Consider the following 20,470-nt stretch of genomic DNA (forward strand, 5'->3'; position numbering starts at 1 on the left):
CAAACAACCATTACATTTCAACACTTGGATGACAATGACATTAGAGCTAGATCGATCCATGGGAAGCAATGGTAATTTATTCATCCCTTATAATATTCCAGTTATTTCCCCCTAAAACACTAAAACATTAACAGTCCAGACATACACATTTGATTTCCCACAAACAAACAAAAACACAGAGGGAAAACAAAACTGGTCGACGTGATGTCATAATGAATGTAAAACTGGGTGTAATGATGTCATTTCAACCAGTTTTGCTCACTGGGTATAAAAAGAAAAACGAAAACGCTGTGCAATTCAATTCAACAGTCTTTAGGAGTGATGCAGTCTCTTCACAGTGATTTGACTCATCCTTTCGGCGTCTAATCCGTCATCGATTAATTGTGACATCACCGACACCAGGATTCCATTTTATGTGATGACACTCACCATAGAATTAGAATGATTAGAAGGATTCTATAGTGATGGGCCTTGTCATAGAGATTGAACCCCGGAGAGGAATTTCTAGTACGAAATCTGCAGCACAAACTGTCCCCCATCTTGCCTGGGACTGGGTCAGAGTGATGTCATATCCTGTACCTCCAGCAGCATGGCGTCCTGTTCCGTCCTCAGCTGGTCTCGAGCCTGGAGGTGAACCACCAGCTCAGTGCTCAGGTCTGATGACACACACACACACACACACACACACACACAAAATGTAAGGTCAAAGGCAGTGTTTAACAGATCATTTGACAAAGGTGAAATTAAGGTAAAATAACAAGGTTAGTATAACTTCTTAATGAAAAAGGTGAAATATACTGCATCTATTAAATATAATGTAGCCTATATCTAATATCAAAGTATATCCAGTGTATTAGCCGAGTGACCCTCACCTTGTATTGCCTTATTGAGAGAGTTTCTGTGAGTGTTGAGTTCTTTGAGACTGGAGGCCTGCAGGTCACTATGGTCTCGCTTTCTATTCTTCAACAGTGGATCACCACACACTAGGCTCTGAGACACAGGAGACAGAGTGAAGGGCAGAATAACTGGTTAGACCCTGAGACACAGGGGACAGAGTGAAGGGCAGAATAACTGGTTAGACCCTGAGACACAGGGGACAGAGTGAAGGGCAGAATAACTGGTTAGACCCTGAGACACAGGGGACAGAGTGAAGGGCAGAACAACTGGTTAGACCCTGAGACACAGGGGACAGAGTGAAGGGCAGAATAACTGGTTAGACCCTGAGACACAGGGGACAGAGTGAAGGGCAGAATAACTGGTTAGACCCTGAGACACAGGGGACAGAGTGAAGGGCAGAATAACTGGTTAGACCCTGAGACACAGGGGACAGAGTGAAGGGCAGAATAACTGGTTAGACCCTGAGACACAGGGGACATGGTGAAGGGCAGAATAACTGGTTAGACCCTGAGACACAGGGGACAGAGTGAAGGGCAGAATAACTGGTTAGACCCTGAGGCACAGGGGACAGAGTGAAGGGCAGAATAACTGGTTAGACCCTGAGACACAGGGGACAGAGTGAAGGGCAGAATAACTGGTTAGACCCTGAGACACAGGGGACAGAGTGAAGGGCAGAATAACTGGTTAGACCCTGAGGCACAGGGGACAGAGTGAAGGGCAGAATAACTGGTTAGACCCTGAGACACAGGGGACATGGTGAAGGGCAGAATATAAGATAACTGAGGATAAAACCAAAGAACCAAACACTGTGGGCCTCGAGGACAGTACGATGATCAGCCCTTATTAGTCCCTCCTTCCTAACCACTCCAGTAGATGTCAAGGGTTGTATCAGAAGGCAAGGGAAAGCAAGCGCCATATTGCTTAAACCTATAATCTCTCTCACCTTCCGTTTCTGTTCTGTTCTCAGCTTGTTTTTGAGTGCACTCAGCGCAGCCTTGAAGCCTGATGATTTGCTTTTGGTTGCAGCTGGGGACTGGGGCTGCTGGGACACCTGCACGCCGGAAGCATTCTTTACCACCATTTTGGAATTCTGTAGTGGCCAAAACAAAATGGTGACAGGGCTTTAAGATCGAGATTTGGAATTAAAATAAAACTTTATTTTCTTTCTGATTGATATTAGTTGTAGCACTCTACCTATGACTGACCTTACCTTTTGAGGGTGTACTTACCTTTGTGCAAATCGTTACCCCAGAATCCTCCTCCTCTTCTTCGCTCCCGCTGTCATTGATGAAGCACAGCTGTAGGTTCATCTGATTTGAAAGACTGAGGAGGACGAACCATTTTTTCGTTGGTGTTAGAATCATGAACAAATCCCACTTGTGTGATGAAACGGCGGGAGAAGCGTAAAGGTCAAAGGTGAGACACAAACTCACAACCTTCTGGGCAAGAATCAGTCTATACTGTAGTTTTATTTTAGTTAATCTGTCTAGATGTAGTTTTATTTCAGTAAATCTGTCCAGATGTAGTTTTATTTTAGTAAATCGGTCTAGATGTAGTTTTAGTTGATTCATCGGTCTAGATGTAGTTTTATTTCAGTAAATCTGTCCAGATGTAGTTTTATTTTAGTAAATCGGTCTAGATGTAGTTTTAGTTGATTCATCGGTCTAGATGTAGTTTTATTTTAGTAAATCTGTCTAGATGTAGTTTTATTTCAGTAAATCTGTCTAGATGTAGTTTTATTTCAGTAAATCTGTCCAGATGTAGTTTTATTTTAGTAAATCTGTCCAGATGTAGTTTTATTTTAGTAAATCGGTCTAGATGTAGTTTTAGTTGATTCATCGGTCTAGATGTAGTTTTATTTTAGTAAATCTGTCTACATGTAGTTTTATTTCAGTAAATCTGTCTAGATGTAGTTTTATTTCAGTAAATCTGTCTAGATGTAGTTTTATTTTAGTAATCGATCTAGATGTAGTTTTAGTTGATTCATCGGTCTAGATGTAGTTTTATTTCAGTAAATCTGTCTAGATGTAGTTTTATTTTAGTAATCGATCTAGATGTAGTTTTAGTTGATTCATCGGTCTAGATGTAGTTTTATTTTAGTAAATCTGTCTAGATGTAGTTTTATTTCAGTAAATCTGTCTAGATGTAGTTTTATTTTAGTAATCGATCTAGATGTAGTTTTAGTTGATTCATCGGTCTAGATGTAGTTTTATTTTAGTAAATCTGTCTAGATATAGTTTTATTTTAGTAAATCTGTCTAGATGTAGTTTTATTTCAGTAAATCTGTCTAGACGTAGTTTTATTTTAGTAATCGATCTAGATGTAGTTTTAGTTGATTCATCGGTCTAGATGTAGTTTTAGTTGATTCATCGGTCTAGATGTAGTTGATTCATCAGTCCAGATGTAGTTTTATTTTAGTAAATCGGTCTAGATGTACTTTTAGTTGATTCATCGGTCCAGATGTAGTTTTACTTTAGTAAATCGGTCTAGATGTAGTTTTATTTCAGTAAATCTGTCTAGATGTAGTTTTAGTTGATTCATCGGTCTAGATGTAGTTGATTCATCGGTCCAGATGTAGTTTTACTTTATTAAATCTGTCTAGATGTAGTTTTAGTTTATTTGTCACGGATCCCCCCGGTACTGCTGCTCATTCTTTTCACCAGTTCCGGAGGTCTACATCACTACTGACTTCTAGGTTTCACTGAACGGGATTCATTATCATCAACCCCGGACTGTCTTGTCTGATAACACACACCTGGTTCCATTATCATCAACCCCGGACTGTCTTGTCTGATAACATACACCTGGTTCCCATTTCCCCTGATTAGCATGTTATATTTGTGCCCTCTCTTGTTTAGGTTCAGCCCAGTGTTTTTGTATACGTGTTTGTTTAGGGTGTATTAAAAACCCTTATTGTGTATTCCTGCGCCTGTCTCCAAAATCCTTTACACCAGCGTGACGTAGTTGATTCATCGGTCTAGATGTCGTTTTAGTTTATTCATCGGTAAAGATGTCGTTTTAGTTTATTCATCGGTAAAGATGTCGTTTTAGTTTATTCATCGGTAAAGATGTCGTTTTAGTTTATTCATCGGTAAAGATGTCGTTTTAGTTTATTCATCGGTCTAGATGTCGTTTTAGTTTATTCATCGGTCTAGATGTCGTTTTAGTTTATTCATCGGTAAAGATGTAGTTTTAGTTTATTCATCGGTCTAGATGTCGTTTTAGTTTATTCATCGGTAAAGATGTTGTTTTAGTTTATTCATCGGTCTAGATGTCGTTTTAGTTTATTCATCGGTCTAGATGTCGTTTTAGTTTATTCATCGGTCTAGATGTCGTTTTAGTTTATTCATCGGTCTAGATGTCGTTTTAGTTTATTCATCGGTCTAGATGTCTTTTCAGTTTATTCATCGGTCTAGATGTCGTTTTAGTTTATTCATCGGTAAAGATGTCGTTTTAGTTTATTCATCGGTCTAGATGTTGTTTTAGTTTATTCATCGGTAAAGATGTTGTTTTAGTTTATTCATCGGTCTAGATGTCGTTTTAGTTTATTCATCGGTAAAGATGTCGTTTTAGTTTATTCATCGGTCTAGATGTCGTTTTAGTTTATTCATCGGTAAAGATGTCGTTTTAGTTTATTCATCGGTCTAGATGTCGTTTTAGTTTATTCATCGGTCTAGATGTCGTTTTAGTTTATTCATTGGTAAAGATGTCGTTTTAGTTTATTCATCGGTCTAGATGTCGTTTTAGTTTATTCATCGGTCTAGATGTCTTTTCAGTTTATTCATCGGTCTAGATGTCGTTTTAGTTTATTCATCGGTAAAGATGTCGTTTTAGTTTATTCATCAGTCTAGATGTCGTTTTAGTTTATTCATCGGTCTAGATGTCGTTTTAGTTTATTCATCGGTAAAGATGTTGTTTTAGTTTGTTCATCGGTCTAGATGTCTTTTCAGTTTATTCATCGGTCTAGATGTCGTTTTAGTTTATTCATCGGTAAAGATGTTGTTTTAGTTTATTCATCGGTCTAGATGTCGTTTTAGTTTATTCATCGGTAAAGATGTCGTTTTAGTTTATTCATCGGTCTAGATGTCGTTTTAGTTTATTCATCGGTCTAGATGTCGTTTTAGTTTATTCATCGGTCTAGATGTCGTTTTAGTTTATTCATTGGTAAAGATGTCGTTTTAGTTTATTCATTCAACCATTGTAAAAAAACAATTCAAAGACATCATGTTTATCAATGCCAGGGTTGCTGCATTACTATCTGGCTGGGGACTGTAATTTTACTATACTGTTTATCAACACTATCATAACATTATGTTTCGTAGACAGCATCATGCTTCGTACCGAGCGGTCAGGGCTGTCACGCGGCTATTGCAGTCCTCCGCCTCTCCTCTGTCCTCCCAGCAATCTTTACTCTTCCCTCGATCTCTCTCTCCTGGCCAGCTCATGGACAGCATCTTCCCTCGTTCCAGGACACTGGAAGACTAGAAATGAATTAGATTTAGGAAGCGCAAGATATGGAGGGTATCCCTTGTATGTAAAACCTTTAGTTACTAACAATTGTGTATGTGGTATCTTTCAACCAGAGATGTAGTGTTAACTCACGGAAACGCTGTTTCAGCACCTTCTTTTTATTTTGAGTGAGTGTTGAGTCACCTATTTTCTATTTCAGAAACATACTTTAAAAGTAAAGGGAGCGGTACTTTATTCACTGTGACCAGCATTTACCCATGTTATTTTATGTTGAACTACATCACTGCTTTCAATGCAAAACTAGCCACTGAACAGAGCACTTGACTTAATGAAATTCCATTAATGGAAAACGTTTGTTTGTAACACAGCTTCACTGACACACATAGCACACTTCCCTCCAACAAACAGATCACAGGCCTAAACTGTATCACCTGTCCCCATCCTTCAGTAACTGACAGTATTCAAACCCTGACCCTTGCCTTCTCCCACCTCATCCCCCTCTGCTCTCTATGTCCCCATCTCCTCTCCCTGTCCAAAAACCCCTGCCCCATCCATAAATAACAGACAGCATTCAACTGTAACCTTTGACACACATACACACACCTTTGTCTTCTCTCTCTTTTCCTCTTCCTGTTTCTCTAGCTCGGCGATGCGCAGGCTCAGCGCCTCCCAGTGCATTATGGGTAGGCCCAGGTCATCCTCTCCGTACGAGCCCTCCTGCCACACCAACGCTGCTCCCTCTGCATCTTCATCCTCCTCCTCTTCATCACCTTCCTCTTCAGCCTCGCTCTCTTTCTCCTCTTCCTCCATCTCGTCGCTCTCTTTCTCCTCTTCCTCCATCTCGTCGCTCTCTTTCTCCTCTCCCCGCTCCCTCTCTCTCTCCTTTACTCCCTCCCTCTCTCTCTCCTTTACTCCCTCCATCTCTTGTGTCAGTAGGAGAGAGTTCCAGGGTGGGTAGATTTCACACTGCTCTGGGGAGGACAGGGCAGTTCTGTTGGTATAACAGAAAGACTAAATAGTTCTTTATTAATACTTTATAAACAGGCTATAAATAAATACGAACCTACTGTTAAAACAACTATATTACACTGCTTGGTGTTAGGCCTGCTACTTCAAAATTATGATATGCAAGGAGACAATTTGACTTTGAAGAAGCTATAAACATTATTCAAAGGAACATATTTTAGGATGACTTGAAGTTAGTGACAACAGAGGAGACAAGATACGGTTGTTTTTAAAAATATACTTTTTTTTAAACCTTTAACTAGGCAAGTCAGTTAAGAACAAACTCTTATTTACAATGACGGCCTACCCCGGCCAAACCCGGGCTAATTGTGCGCCGCCCTATGGGACTCCCAATCACGGCTGGTTGTGATACAGCCTGGAATCGAACCAGGGTATGTAGTGACGTCTTGAGCACTGAGATGCAGTGCCTTAGACTGCTGCACCACTCGGGAGGATGGAAAATTGACATGGAACATACTGAATCCTTGGAAAACTAATATCAAGAGTTCCAATGTACTAATGATACTATGCTAACAGTGTCTATTATGTGGCAACAGCAGTAGTGTAAAGTACTTAAGTAAAAATACTTTAAAGTACTAAACACCAGTCTCAACGTCAACAGTGAAGAGGCGACTCCGGGATGCTGGCCTTCTAGGCAGAGTTGCAAAGAAAAAGTCATATCTCAGACTGGCCAATAAAAAGAAAAGATTAAGATGGGTAAAAGAACACAGACACTGGGTAGAGGAACTCTGCCTAGAAGGCCAGCATCCCGGAGTCGCCTCTTCACTGTTGACGTTGAGACTGGTGTTTTGTGGGTAATATTTAATGAAGCTACCAGCTGAGGACTTGTGAGGCATCTATTTCTCAAACTAGACACTCTAATGTACTTGTCCTCTTGCTCATTTGTGCCCCGGGGCCTCCCACTCCTTTTCATTCTGGTTAGGGCCGGTTTGCACTGTTCTGTGAAGGGAGTAGTACACAGCGTTGTACGAGATCTTCAGTTTCTTGGCAATTTCTTGCATGGAATAGCCTTCATTTCCCAGAACAAGAACAGACTGACGAGTTTCAGAAGAAAGTACTTTGTTTCTGGCCATTTTGAGCCTGTATTCAAACCCACAAATTCTGATGCTCCAGATACTCAACTAGTCTAAAGAAGTCCAGTTTTATTGCTTCTTTAATCAGAACAACAGTTTTCAGCTGTGCTAACATAATTAATTGCAAAAGGGTTTTCTAATGATCAATTAGCCTTTTAAAATGACAAACTTGGATTAGCTAACACAACGTGCCATTAGAACACAGGAGTGATGGTTGCTGATAATGGGCCTCTGTATGCCTATATAGATAACTTTAAAAATCATCCGTTTCTAGCTACAATAGTAATTTACAACATTAACAATGTCTACACTGTATTTCTGATTAATTTGATGTTATTTTAATGGACCAAAAATGTGCTTTTCTTTCAAAAACAAGGACATTTCTAAGTGACCCCAAACGTTTGAACGTAGTGTGTGTGTGTGTGTATATATATATATATATATATATATATATATATATATATATATATATACAGTGCATTTGGAAATTATCAGACCCCTTGACTTTTTCCACATTTTGTTACGTTAAAGCCTTATTCTGAAATGTATTATATTGTTCCCCCGCTCATCAATCTACACACACTACCCCATAATGATGAAGCAAAACAGGTTTTGATTCAATTTTAGCAAATTTATTTAAAAAAATAAAAAAATGGAAATATCACATCACATTGTAGCATCTTGGCAGCGATTACGGCCTCGGGTCTTGGGTATGATGCTACAAACCCACCCATGGCTATACCCTTGCCCAGTCATGTGGAATCCGTAGATTAGGGCCTAATGATTTAATTTAAATTGACTGATTTCCTTATATGAAGTGTAAAATTGTCAATTGTTGCATGTTGCGTAATTTTTTTTCAGCGTAAACATTTATATGTATACTACGGACTCTGACATTGCTCGTCCTAATATTTCTTAATTCCATTATTTTACTTTTAGATGTGTGTGTGTGTGTGTGTGTGTATTGTTAGGTATCACTGCACTGTTGGAGCTAGGAACACAAGCACTTCGCTACACCCTGCAATAACATCTGCTAAATATGTGTATGCGACCAATAACATTTGATCTGAAGTGTGTACAGTGCAAGACTGCATAATCACATAAATAAAGTTATACCAAGGAAAAGTGTTTTCAAGACTGAAACACCAGAAAGGCGACAGTAAGTGAGTGTGTGGGTCTAGGGGAAGCCTAGAGAAAACGAGAAGTGACACATGACACGTAGCGATAGAAGTAGGACATAAGTATATTGTTTAGTTAGCCAGTGATCGATTGTGTAACCTAATAGCTATCAGAATCACTTACCAAATTCCCCCGGGAGTAGAAACTTCTTGACCTGTCAAACCGTGGGAGACGATGATTGTGCCCACATAACTTTCTATCTCTTCCTTGAGCAAAAAAATCTTCCTAGTTTCCCTTTATTCTCCTTCCTCCTCTCCCTCCTTACTTTCCACCCTTATTTTCATTCCCCGGTTCTTTCATTCTGAATTTCTTGCTCACTTTAACCGGAGTAGGGCGTTGAACTGCAAGACTATCCAACGTGTGTTCTGCGGTTATGATTGAAATGATCGTTTGTTACAAGTGGCGCAGTTACATTAGTAGGCTAGAAGTTATAACGGTTTTTAGTAGCCAAGAAAATCCACTAATTTGTGCGCCAAAACAATAAAAGCAAAAGTGTAAACCTTCAGGAATTTCACGGCTTTTCGGTAGGACACACAGGGAGCAAGAGAGACGAAGGGTGGAGAGAAATGACGGGCTGAAGAAATAACGAAAAATTGCTAGGTATCCAATTTCACCGTTTTTACTGGACTACTGACATTCAACCGAACTGAAGAAAGTACATTTGATTGGGTGACTTTAAATTCTGATTGACAGGGAGATGACAGCAAGGAGAACACAGACAATTGTTCGTGAACTGTGTTTAGTAACTTCGTAGGCTATTCCCTTTGCACCATTTGTATTTGGGCAAGAAGTCACACGCCAGCAAATCCTTACAAGTTCATAATATATGCACACTAATAATTCCATGTTGAAATTATTATGGCTCTAGGCAGGTTATGCAATAGGGTGTAAACCCTTTACTCTGTTTATGTTAGTCGATGTAAGGTGAAAATACATCGATTAAATATATTCTGAAAGTGAATACATTTGTGATTCTAATGCAGTTTCTTTTTTATGCAGAAGTTTAGGTCTAACTATTGTGATTCTCGCCACAATTTGAATTCTTTCACATGGGGCTGATTTATTTGCATGTAATCTATTATCTTTATTAATGATTTGGTTTAACTCCCTCTAAAACCAAGGGATTAGTTAAATGTCATTATGTCATCGTAGTGGAGATGATTTACGATGACTGGTGTGTGTGTGCGTGTATGTGGGTGACAAGACAGGAACAGTGACGCCCAGTTTTAGGCCTTATTAAGGGTGATTCCTCACGTAATCCTCTATTTCTGTGCTTACACTGCCGTCTTGTGGCCAAACCAAGACACTACAACCTCCTTTACGAAACACGCAAAATTGATAGATTGTAATTTATTAGAAACTGGAAGAGGTTAAATGTGTTAAAGATGTATTTTGTCTTGTACATGTACTTAGTATATACTGCAGTCAGAAGGAAAATGAATACTTGTACAATACTTGTACAGTGCAGTCAGGCTCCTGAGTGGCGTAGCGGTCTAAGGCACTGCATCTCAGTGCAAGATGCGACACTGCATCTCAGTGCAAGATGCGTCACTACACTATATCATCTCGTCATGATTGGGAGTCCCATAGGGCGGTGTGCAATTGGCCCAGCGTCACCAGGGTAGGCTGGCATTGTAAGTAAGAATTTGTTCTGACTTGCCTAGTTAAATAAAGATTGAATAAAAAAATAGCACAGTGTCTGAAGCTTATGATTTTGGTAGACTCAGCAATACTTTTAATTTAACCAGGCAAGTCCGTTAAGAACAAACTCTTCATGCACAATGACAGCCTACCCCAGACGACGCTGGGTGTCACCCTATGGGACTCCCAATCACCACAGGTTGTGATACAGCCTGGAATCAAACCAGGGTCTCTAGTAACGCCACTTGCACTGAGATGTAGTGCCTTAGACCGCTGCACCACTCGGGAGCCACGATTTGCTTTTATCAAAAATTGACCTTCCACAGTAAAGATACAGTAAACTGGGTTGTATAGACTGTAGGAAATATGATTTGGGTTATCAGTCTGTTTGTTGTGACATTTTCCTCACAAATTATCCGATGTAATTCAATATGAGAGTTAACATAAATCTAAAATGACTCTGTATCACAGGTCAGAGAGAGAGAGACCAAAATCAAATACAATTTTATTAGTCACATACACATAAATTCAGCAAAAAAAGAAATGCCCTCTCACTGTCAACTGCATTTATTTTCAGCAAACTTAACATGTGTAAATATTTGTATGAACATAACAAGATTCAACAACTGAGACATAAACTGAACAAGTTCCACAGACACGTGACTAACAGAAATGGAATAATGTGTCCCTGAACAAAGGGGGGGTCAAAATCAAAAGTAACAGTCAGTATCTGGTGTGGCCACCAGCTGCATTAAGTACTGCAGTGCATCTCCTCCTCATGGACTGCATCAGATTTGCCAGTTCTTGCTGTGAGATGTTATTCCACTCTTCCACCAAGGCATCTGCAAGTTTCCGGACATTTCTGGGAGGAATGGCCCTAGCCCTCAACCTCCAATCCAACAGGTCCCAGACGTGCTCAATGGGATTGAGATCCGGGCTCTTCGCTGGCCATGGCAGAACACTGACATTCCTGTCTTGCAGGAAATCATGCACAGAATGAGCAGTATGGCTGGTGGCATTATCATGCTGGAGGGTCATGTCAGGATGAGCCTGCAGGAAGGGTACCACATGAGGGAGGAAGATGTCTTCCCTGTAGCGCACAGTGTTGAGATTGCCTGCAATGACAACAAGCTCAGTCCGATGATGCTGTGACACACCGCCCCAGACCATGACAGATCCTCCACCTCCAAATTGATCCCGCTCCAGAGTACAGGCCTCGGTGTAACGCTCATTCCTTCGACGATAAACGCGAATCTGACCATCACCCCTGGTGAGACAAAACCGAGACTCGTCAGTGAAGAGCACTTTTTGCCAGTCCTGTCTGGTCCAGCGACGGTGGGTTAGTGCCCATAGGCGACGTTGTTGCCGGTGATTTCTGGTAAGGACCTGCCTTACAACAGGACTACAAGCCCTCAGTCCAGCCTCTCTCAGCCTATTGCGGACAGTCTGAGCACTGATGGAGGAATTGGGCATTCCTGGTGTAACTCGGGCAGTTGTTTTTGCCATCCTGTACCTGTCCCGCAGGTGTGATGTTCGGATGTACCGATCCTGTGCAGGTGTTGTTACACGTGGTCTTCCACTGCGAGGATGATCAGCTGTCCGTCCTGTCTCCCTGTAGCGCTGTTTTAGGCGTCTCACAGTACGGACACTGAAATGTATTGCCCTGGCCACATCTGTAGTCTTCATGCCTCCTTGCAGCATGCTTAAGGCATGTTCACGCAGATGAGCAGAAAATGGGCATATCTTTTGGTGTTTTTCAGAGTCAGTAGAAAAGCCTCTTTAGTGTCTTACATTTTCATAACTGTGACCTTAATTGCCTACCGTCTGTCAGCTGTTAGTGTCTTAATGACCGTTCCACAGGTGCATGTTCATTAATTGTTTATGGTTCATTGAACAAGCATGGGAAACAGTGTTTAAACCCTTTACAATGAAGACCTGTGAAGTTATTTGGATTTTTACGAATTATCTTTGAAAGACAGGGTCCTGAAAAAGGGACGTTTCTTTCTTTGCTGAGTTTATTAGATAGATAGCTCTGAATCCATGATATAGCAGAGGTTGAAAAGCCAAATCACTTAAGTTTTTTCAACAACAGGTTATGGTTAATAATATCAAAGGCAGTTTATTTAGCAGATGTTATTGCAGGTGTAGCAAAATGTTTGTGTTCCTACCTCCAACAGTGCAGTAATGTCTAACAATACACAAATCTAAAAGTAAAAGAATGCAATTAAGATATATAGAAATATTAGGACGAGCAATGTCGGAGTCAGAGTGAATATATACAGTACTACTACTCATTCCAGGGTTTTCCTTTATTTTTTTACTATTTCTACATTGTAGAATAATAGTGAAGACATTCAAACTATGAAAAAACACATAGTATCATGTAGTAACCAAAAAAGTGTTAAACAAATCAAAATATATTTTATAGCCACTCTTGATGACAGCTTTGCACATTCTTGGCATTCTCTCAACTAGCTTCATGAGGTAGTCACCTGGAATGCATTTCAATTAACAGGTGTGCATTGTTAAAAGTTCATTTGTGGAATTAATTTCCCACTTAATGCGTTTGAGCCAAACAGTAGTGTTGTGACAAGGTAGGGGTGGTATACAGAAGATAGCCCTATTTGGTAAAAGACCAAGTCCATAAAATGTCAAGAACAGATCATTTAAGCAAAGAGAAACAACAGTCCATCATTACTTTGAGACATGAAGGTCAGTCAATCCGGAAAATAGTTTCTTCAAGTGCAGTCGCAAAAACCATCAAGCGCTATTATGAAACTGGCCCGCATGAGGATCGCCACAGGAAAGGAAGACCCAGAGTTACCTCTGCTGCAGAGGACAAGTTCATTAGAGTTAACTGCACCTCAGAAATTGCCTGCACCTCAGAAATTGCCGCCCAATTAAATGTTTTACAGAGTTCAGGTAACAGACATCAACATCAACTGTTCAGAGGAGACTGAGTGAATCAGGCCGTCATGGTCTAATTACTGCAAAGAAACCACTACTAAAGGTCACCAATAATAAGAAGAGACTTGCTTGGGCCAAAAAACACGAGCAACGGACATTAGACCGGTGGATATCTGTCCTTTGGTCTGATGAGTCCAAATTTGAGATTTTGGTTCCAACCGCTGTGTCTTTGTGAGACGCAGAGTAGGTGAAGGTATGATCTCCATAGGTGTGGTTCTCACCGTGAAGCATGGAGGAGGAGGTATGATGGTGTGGAGGTGCTTTGCTGATGAAACTATCAGTGATCTTATCGGCTCTTAACCAACCATGCTATTTTGTTTGTCTTTTCGCGGTGTACGTTACTTGTTTTGTGTATAATGTTGCTGCTACCGTCTCTTATGACCGAAAAGAGCTTCTAGACATCAGAACTCACCTCAAGTTGGACTAGGAGTTATTTTTCAATGAGTCGGATGCGAGGGATATACTACTGACACCCGACCAGGCTCAGATCCCCGTGATTTGCTGGAAAAGGAAATGTAGGTTTCGCAGAAAGAGATCGGATGCCTTGTGAGGATCAGGCGACGAGTGGCCACTCTGCCCTTTCCTTCCGTTCTACTAGCCAATGTTCAATCGCTGGAAAATAAATGGGACAAATTGAAAGCATGTATATCCTACCAACGGGAGATTAAAAACGGTAATATCTTGTGTTTCACCAAGTCGTGGCTGAACGATGACATTAAGAACATACAGCTGGCGGGTTATACACTATCGGCAGGACAGAAGAGCAGCCTCTGGTAAGACACGGGGTGGGGCCTATGCGTTTATGTAAACAACAGCTGGTGCATGATATCTAAGAGTATCTCATGATAAGCTGTAGACCACACTATCTACCTAGAGTTTTCATTTGTATTTTTCATAGCTGTCTACATACCACCACAGGCCGATGCTGGCACTTAAACCACACTCAATGAGCTGTATTCTGCATATTTGGTAACAACAGCTGGTGCACAAAATATAACCCTAGATTTTGCTCGCCTGAAGGAGAGCATATTGTGATAAATTGCAGGCCACTGTTACGGATACAAGTGTTACGGATACAAGTATCCTGTGTGTGTTTCTTTTCTCTCCTTCTCCCCTCACAGGTGAACATCATCACTCCCCAATCAGTCAACAATCAATCATCAATCAGAAGACACACCTCCTCCTGTTTCCTACCCTATCACAGTTCCTTTCCCTTGGTTTAAAAACCCCATCAGTTGTTTGCTCTAGAGCTCAATCTCTCTGTAAATGCCATGTATGTAGATCTCTGTGTTTCACTCTCTCTTTTGTTTGAGCACCTCCAAATCACTTTGTCATCTCCTGTGAGTATTGTTTTTGGTTATGGTGTTTGTTTGATTGCTGGTGGGAAAAGGGGAAACCAAGACAAGTCGCCCATGGGCATACACTACCCGTAGGTAGACTTTGTTAAAAACACTAGTTAGAACTGGGCGGACCACCCACTGTATTTTTGGTTAGTTAGTTAGCTGTTAAATTAGGCTAGTCTAGCTTAGGGGTGTTTTGGATGCTTATTGTTTCTTTCCTTGGGTCCAGCTCAGCCCCTTTTCCTGCTCCCCCCATTACCGTGTGTTTTACAATAAACCCTGAGTTTGACGGTGTAATTTCAGTTGTCGTGGTTATTTCGTTCACACTTTTACTTTGTCACAATTATAATTTGCATGAGTTATGTTACGGGTCTCATTACCATCCCCCCCTAGACTGTCGGGCCAAAAGGGATTCGTAACAGCCACACTACTTGCCTAGAGAGTACTCAGCTATAATTTTCGTGGCTGTTTATTTACCACCACAGACAGATGCTGGCACTAAGACAGCACTCAGTCAGCTGTATAAGGAAATAAGCAAACAGGAAACCACTCACCCAGAGGTGGCTCTCCTAGTGGCCGGAAACTTTAATGCAGGGAAACTTAAAACAGTTCTACTAAATTTCTATCAACATGTTAAATGTGCAACCAGAGGGAATAAAAATTCTAGACCACCTGTACTCCACACACAGAGATGCGTACAAAGCTCTCCCTCTCCCTCCATTTGGTAAATCCGACCACAACTCTATCCAGGACACCTACACCACCCGACGTTACAGGAAGGCCATAAAGATCATCAAGGACATCAACCACCCGAGCCACTGCCTGTTCACCCCGCTATCATCCAGAAGGCGAGGTCAGTACAGGTGCATCAAAGCTGGGACCGAGAGACTGAAAAACAGCTTCTATCTCAAGGCCATCAGACTGTTAAACAGCCACCACTAACATTGAGTGGCTGCTGCCAACACACTGACAATGACACTGACTCAACTCCAGCCACTTTAATAATGGGAATTGATGGGAAATGATGTAAATATATAAACAATGTTACCTTATATAATGTTACTTACCCTACATTATTCATCTCATATGCATACGTATATACTGTACTCTATATCATCGACTGCATCCTTATGTAATACATGTATCACTAGCCACTTTAACTATGCCACTTTGTTTACATACTCATCTCATATGTATATACTGTACTCGATATCATCTACTGTATCTTGCCTATGCTGCTCTGTACCATCACTCATTCATATATCCTTATGTACATATTCTTTATCCCCTTACACTGTGTATAAGACAGTAGTTTTGGAATTGTTAGTTAGATTACTTGTTGGTTATTACTGCATTGTCGGAACTAGAAGCACAAGCATTTCGCTACACTCTCATTAACATCTGCTAACCATGTGTATGTGACAAATAAAATTTGATTTGATATCCTCCTGATTCCTGCTTACAAGCAAAAATTAAAGCAAGAAGCACCAGTGACTCGGTCCATAAAAAAAAAAAGTGGTCAGATGTAGCAGATGTTAAACTACAGTACTGTTTTGCTAGCACAGACTGGAATATGTTCTGGGATTCCTCCGATGGCATTGAGGAGTACACCACTGTACTGGCTTTATCAATAAGTGCATCGAGGACGTCGTCCCCACAGTGACTGTACGTAAATACCCCAACCAGAAGCCATGGATTACAGGCAACATTCGCACTGAGCTAAAGGGTAGAGCTGACGCTTTCAAGGAGCGGGACTCTAACCCGGAAGCTTATAAGAAATCCCGCTATGCCTTCCGACGAACCATCAAACAGGCAGAGCGTCAATACAGGAATAAGGTCGAATCGTACTACTCCGGCTCTGACGCTGGTCAGATGCGGCAGTATTTGAAAACTATTACAGACTACAAAAGGGAAGCACAGCCGAGAGCTGCCCAGTGACAAGAGCCTACTAGACGAGCTAAATAACCTCTGCTGGTTTCGAGGCAAGTAACACTGAAACATAAATGAGAGCATCAGCTGTTCCGGACGACTGTATGATTACGCTCTCCGCAGCTGATGTGTGTAAGACCTTTAAACAGGTCAACATTCACAAGGCTGCTGGGCCAGACGGATTACCAGGACGTGTACTCCGAGCATGCGCTAACCAACTGGCAAGTCTTTACTGACATTTTCAACCTACCCCGGTCTGAGTCTGTAATACCAACATTTTTCAAGCACACCACCACAGTCCGTGTGCCCAAGATCGCTAAGGTAACCTACCTAAATGACTACCGACCCGTAGCACTCACATCTGTAGCCATGAATTGCTTTGAAAGGCATGGCTCACATTAACACCATTATCCCAGAAACCCTAGACCCAGTCCAATTCGCATACTGCATCAACAGATCCACAGATGACGCAATCTCTATTGCACTCCACACTGCCCTTTTCCACCTGGACAAAAGGAACACCTATGTGAGAATGCTATTCATTAGCTACAGATCAATGTTCAACACCATAGTGCCCACAAAGCGCATCACTAAGCTAAGGATCCTGGGACTAAACACCTCCCTCTGCAACTGGATCCTGGACTTCTTGACGGGCCGCCCCCAGGTGGTAAGGGTAGGTAACAACACATCCACCACGCTGATCCTCAACACGGGGGTCCTTCAGGGGTGCGTGCGTGCTCTGTCCCCTCCTGTACTCCCTGTTCACTCATGACTGCCAGACACCATCATTAAGTTTCCTGATCACCGACAACAATGAGACTATTACGAGGTCAGAGACCTGACCGTGTGGTGCAAGGACAACAACCTCTCCCTCAACATGATCAAGACAAAGGAGATGATTGTGGACTACAGGCAAAGGAGGACCTTGCAGGCCCCCATCCTCATCAACGGGGCTGCACTGGAGCGGATTGAGCGCTTCAAGTTCCTTAGTGTGAGGGTATGACAAAATCTATTCCCCCTCAGAGGACTGAAAAGATTTGGCATGGGTCCTCAGATCCTCAAAAAGGTTTTACAGCTGCACCATCGAGAGCACCCTGACGGGTTGCATCTCTGCCCGATACGGCAACTGCTCGGCCTCCGAAGCAAGGCGCCACAGAGGGTAGTGTGTACGGCCCAGTACATCACCAGGGCCAAGCTTCCTGCCGTCCAGGACCTCTACACCAGGCGGTGTCAAAAACCCCAGCCACCCCAGTCATAGACTGTTCTCTCTGCTACCGCATGGCAAGCAGGACCGGAGGACCAAGTCTAGGTCCAAGAGGCTTCTAAAACAGTTTCTACCCACAAGCCATAAGACTCCTGAACAGCTAATCAAATGGCTACCCAGACTATTTGCATTGCCCCCCTCCCCATGCTGCTGGTACTTACTCTCCGTTATTATCTATGCATAGCCACTTTAATAACTTTACCTACATGTACATAATTACCTCGACACCGGTGCCCCCCGCACATTGACTCTGTACCGGTGCCCCCTGTATATAGGCCCGCTATTGTTATTTACTGCTGCTCTTTAATGATTTGTTATTGTTATCTAATACTTTTGGGGGGGGGGTATTACATTACAACTGCATTGCTGGTTAAGGGCTTGTAAGTAAGTATTTCACTGTAAGGTATTTGTCACGTGACAAATATAAATATATATTTTTTTGTGGATTTATTTCATAATTCAAGGCAAATCAAATCAAATCAAATTTTATTTGTCACATACACATGGTTAGCAGATGTTAATGCGAGTGTAGCGAAATGCTTGTGCTTCTAGTTCCGACAATGCAGTAATAACGAGCAAGTAATCTAACTAACAATTCCCAAAAAAAATACTGTCATACACAGTGTTAGGGGATAAAGAATATGTACATAAGGATATATGAATGAGTGATGGTACAGAGCAGCATAGGCAAGATACAGTAGATGATATCGAGTACAGTATATACATATGAGATAAGTATGTAAACCAAGTGGCATAGTTAAAGTGGCTAGTGATACATGTATTACATAAGGATGCAGTCGATGATATAGAGTACAGTATCAACGTATGCATATGAGATGAACAATGTAGGGTAAGTAACATTATATAAGGTAGCATTGTTTAAAGTGGCTAGTGATATATTTACATCATTTCCCATCAATTCCCATGATTAAAGTGGCTGGAGTAGAGTCAGTGTCATTGACAGTGTGTTGGCAGTAGCCACTCAATGTTAGTGGTGGCTGTTTAACAGTCTGATGGCCTTGAGATAGAAGCTGTTTTTCAGTCTCTCGGTCCCAGCTTTGATGCACCTGTACTGACCTCGCCTTCTGGATGGCAGCGGGGTGAACAGGCAGTGGCTCGGGTGGTTGATGTCCTTGATGATCTTTATGGCCTTCCTGTAGCATCGGGTGGTGTAGGTGTCCTGGAGGGCAGGTAGTTTGCCCCCGGTGATGCGTTGTGCAGACCTCACTACCCTCAGCCTTACGGTTGAGGGCGGTGCAGTTGCCATACCAGGCGGTGATACAGCCCGCCAGGATGCTCTCGTTGTGCATCTGTAGAAGTTTGTGAGTGCTTTTGGTGACAAGCCTGAATTTCTTCAGCCTCCTGAGGTTGAAGAGGCGCTGCTGCGCCTTCCTCACGATGCTGTCTGTGTGAGTGGACCAATTCAGTTTGTCTGTGATGTGTATGCCGAGGAACTTAAAACTTGCTACCCTCTCCACTACTGTTCCATCGATGTGGATGGGGGTGTTCCCTCTGCTGTTTCCTGAAGTCCACAATCATCTCCTTAGTTTTGTTGACGTTGAGTGTGAGGTTATTTTCCTGACACCACACTCCGAGGGCCCTCACCTCCTCTGTAGGCCGTCTCGTCGTTGTTGGTAATCAAGCCTACCACTGTTGTGTCGTCCGCAAACTTGATGATTGAGTTGGAGCGTGCATGGCCACGCAGTCGTGGGTGAACAGGGAGTACAGGAGAGGGCTCAGAACGCACTAGTAAACACTTAACCAGCATGTTTACCACAGCAGTCTGCTACGATACGACATCCCATCTGGTTTTGGCTTAGTGGGACTATTCTTTGTTTTTCAAAAGGACAATGACCTTTAGTTTAGATGTCTATATAAGGTCCCACAGGTGAAAGTGCACGTCAGGCCTTCAGGCCTTTATGGTGGTGGCCAGACGGAAGCCACTCCTCAGTAAAAGGCACATAAAAGCCCCCTTGGAGTTTGCCAAAAGGCACGTAAAGACTGTCAGACCATGAGAAACAAGATTCTCTGGTGAAACCAAGATTGAACTCTTTGGCCTGACTGCCAAGCGTCACGTCTGGAGGAAACCTGGCACCATCTCTGCTGTGAAGCATGGTGGTGGCAGCATCATGCTGTGGGGATGTTATTTGGCAGCGGGGACTGGGAGACTAGTCAGGATAGAGTGAAATATGAACGGAGCAAAGTACAGAGAGATCCTTGATGAAAACCTGCTCCAGAGTGCTGAGGACCTCAGACTGGGGCGAAGGGTCACCTTCCAACAGGACAACAACCCTCAGCACACAGGCTGTAACTTAACAAAATGTGGAAAAAGTCGAGGGGTCTGAATACATATGTCGGCTCAATCGTAAATTACCTTTACACATATACAGTGGGGCAAAAAAGATCTCAACCCCATAGAAAATCTTTGGAGGGAGTTGAAAGTCTGTTGTTTAGCAACAGCCCCAAAACATCACTGCTCTAGAGGAGAGATCTGCAACAGTGTGTGAAAACCTTGTGAAGACTTATAGAAAACGTTTGACCTCTGTCATTGCCAACAAAGGGTATATAACAAAGTATTGAGAGAAACTTTTGTTATTGATGAAAATTACAGGCCTCTCTCATCTTTTTAAGTGGGAGATCGTGCACAATTGGTAGCTGATTAAATACTTTTTTGCCCCACTGTA

At 42.0% G+C, this 20,470-nt stretch overlaps 1 protein-coding gene across 3 annotated transcripts; it reads right to left on the minus strand.

The window, feature by feature from the left end:
* Nucleotides 1-57: 57 nt before the first annotated feature.
* LOC112259788 (cilia- and flagella-associated protein 251-like) lies at nucleotides 58-9,284 on the minus strand. 3 transcript variants are annotated; one of them, XM_042328167.1, is made up of 7 exons: nucleotides 8,769-9,284; nucleotides 5,971-6,333; nucleotides 5,239-5,378; nucleotides 2,127-2,220; nucleotides 1,841-1,987; nucleotides 873-990; nucleotides 58-656 (listed from the first exon to the last, which is right to left on the minus strand). In XM_042328167.1, exons 2-7 carry the CDS (start codon nucleotides 6,286-6,288, stop codon nucleotides 556-558), a joined length of 918 nt encoding a protein of 305 aa, XP_042184101.1. In that variant the 5' UTR covers nucleotides 6,289-6,333; nucleotides 8,769-9,284; the 3' UTR covers nucleotides 58-555. The 3 variants fall into 3 exon arrangements, with proteins under 3 accessions (XP_042184101.1, XP_042184100.1, XP_042184099.1); XM_042328166.1 differs by having other exon boundaries at nucleotides 5,971-6,338; XM_042328165.1 differs by having other exon boundaries at nucleotides 5,971-6,358; nucleotides 8,769-9,283.
* Between the last annotated feature and the right edge of the window lie 11,186 nt (nucleotides 9,285-20,470).

Source organism: Oncorhynchus tshawytscha, linkage group LG10 (assembly GCF_018296145.1).
Source record: "Oncorhynchus tshawytscha isolate Ot180627B linkage group LG10, Otsh_v2.0, whole genome shotgun sequence".
NCBI lineage: Eukaryota > Metazoa > Chordata > Actinopteri > Salmoniformes > Salmonidae > Oncorhynchus > Oncorhynchus tshawytscha.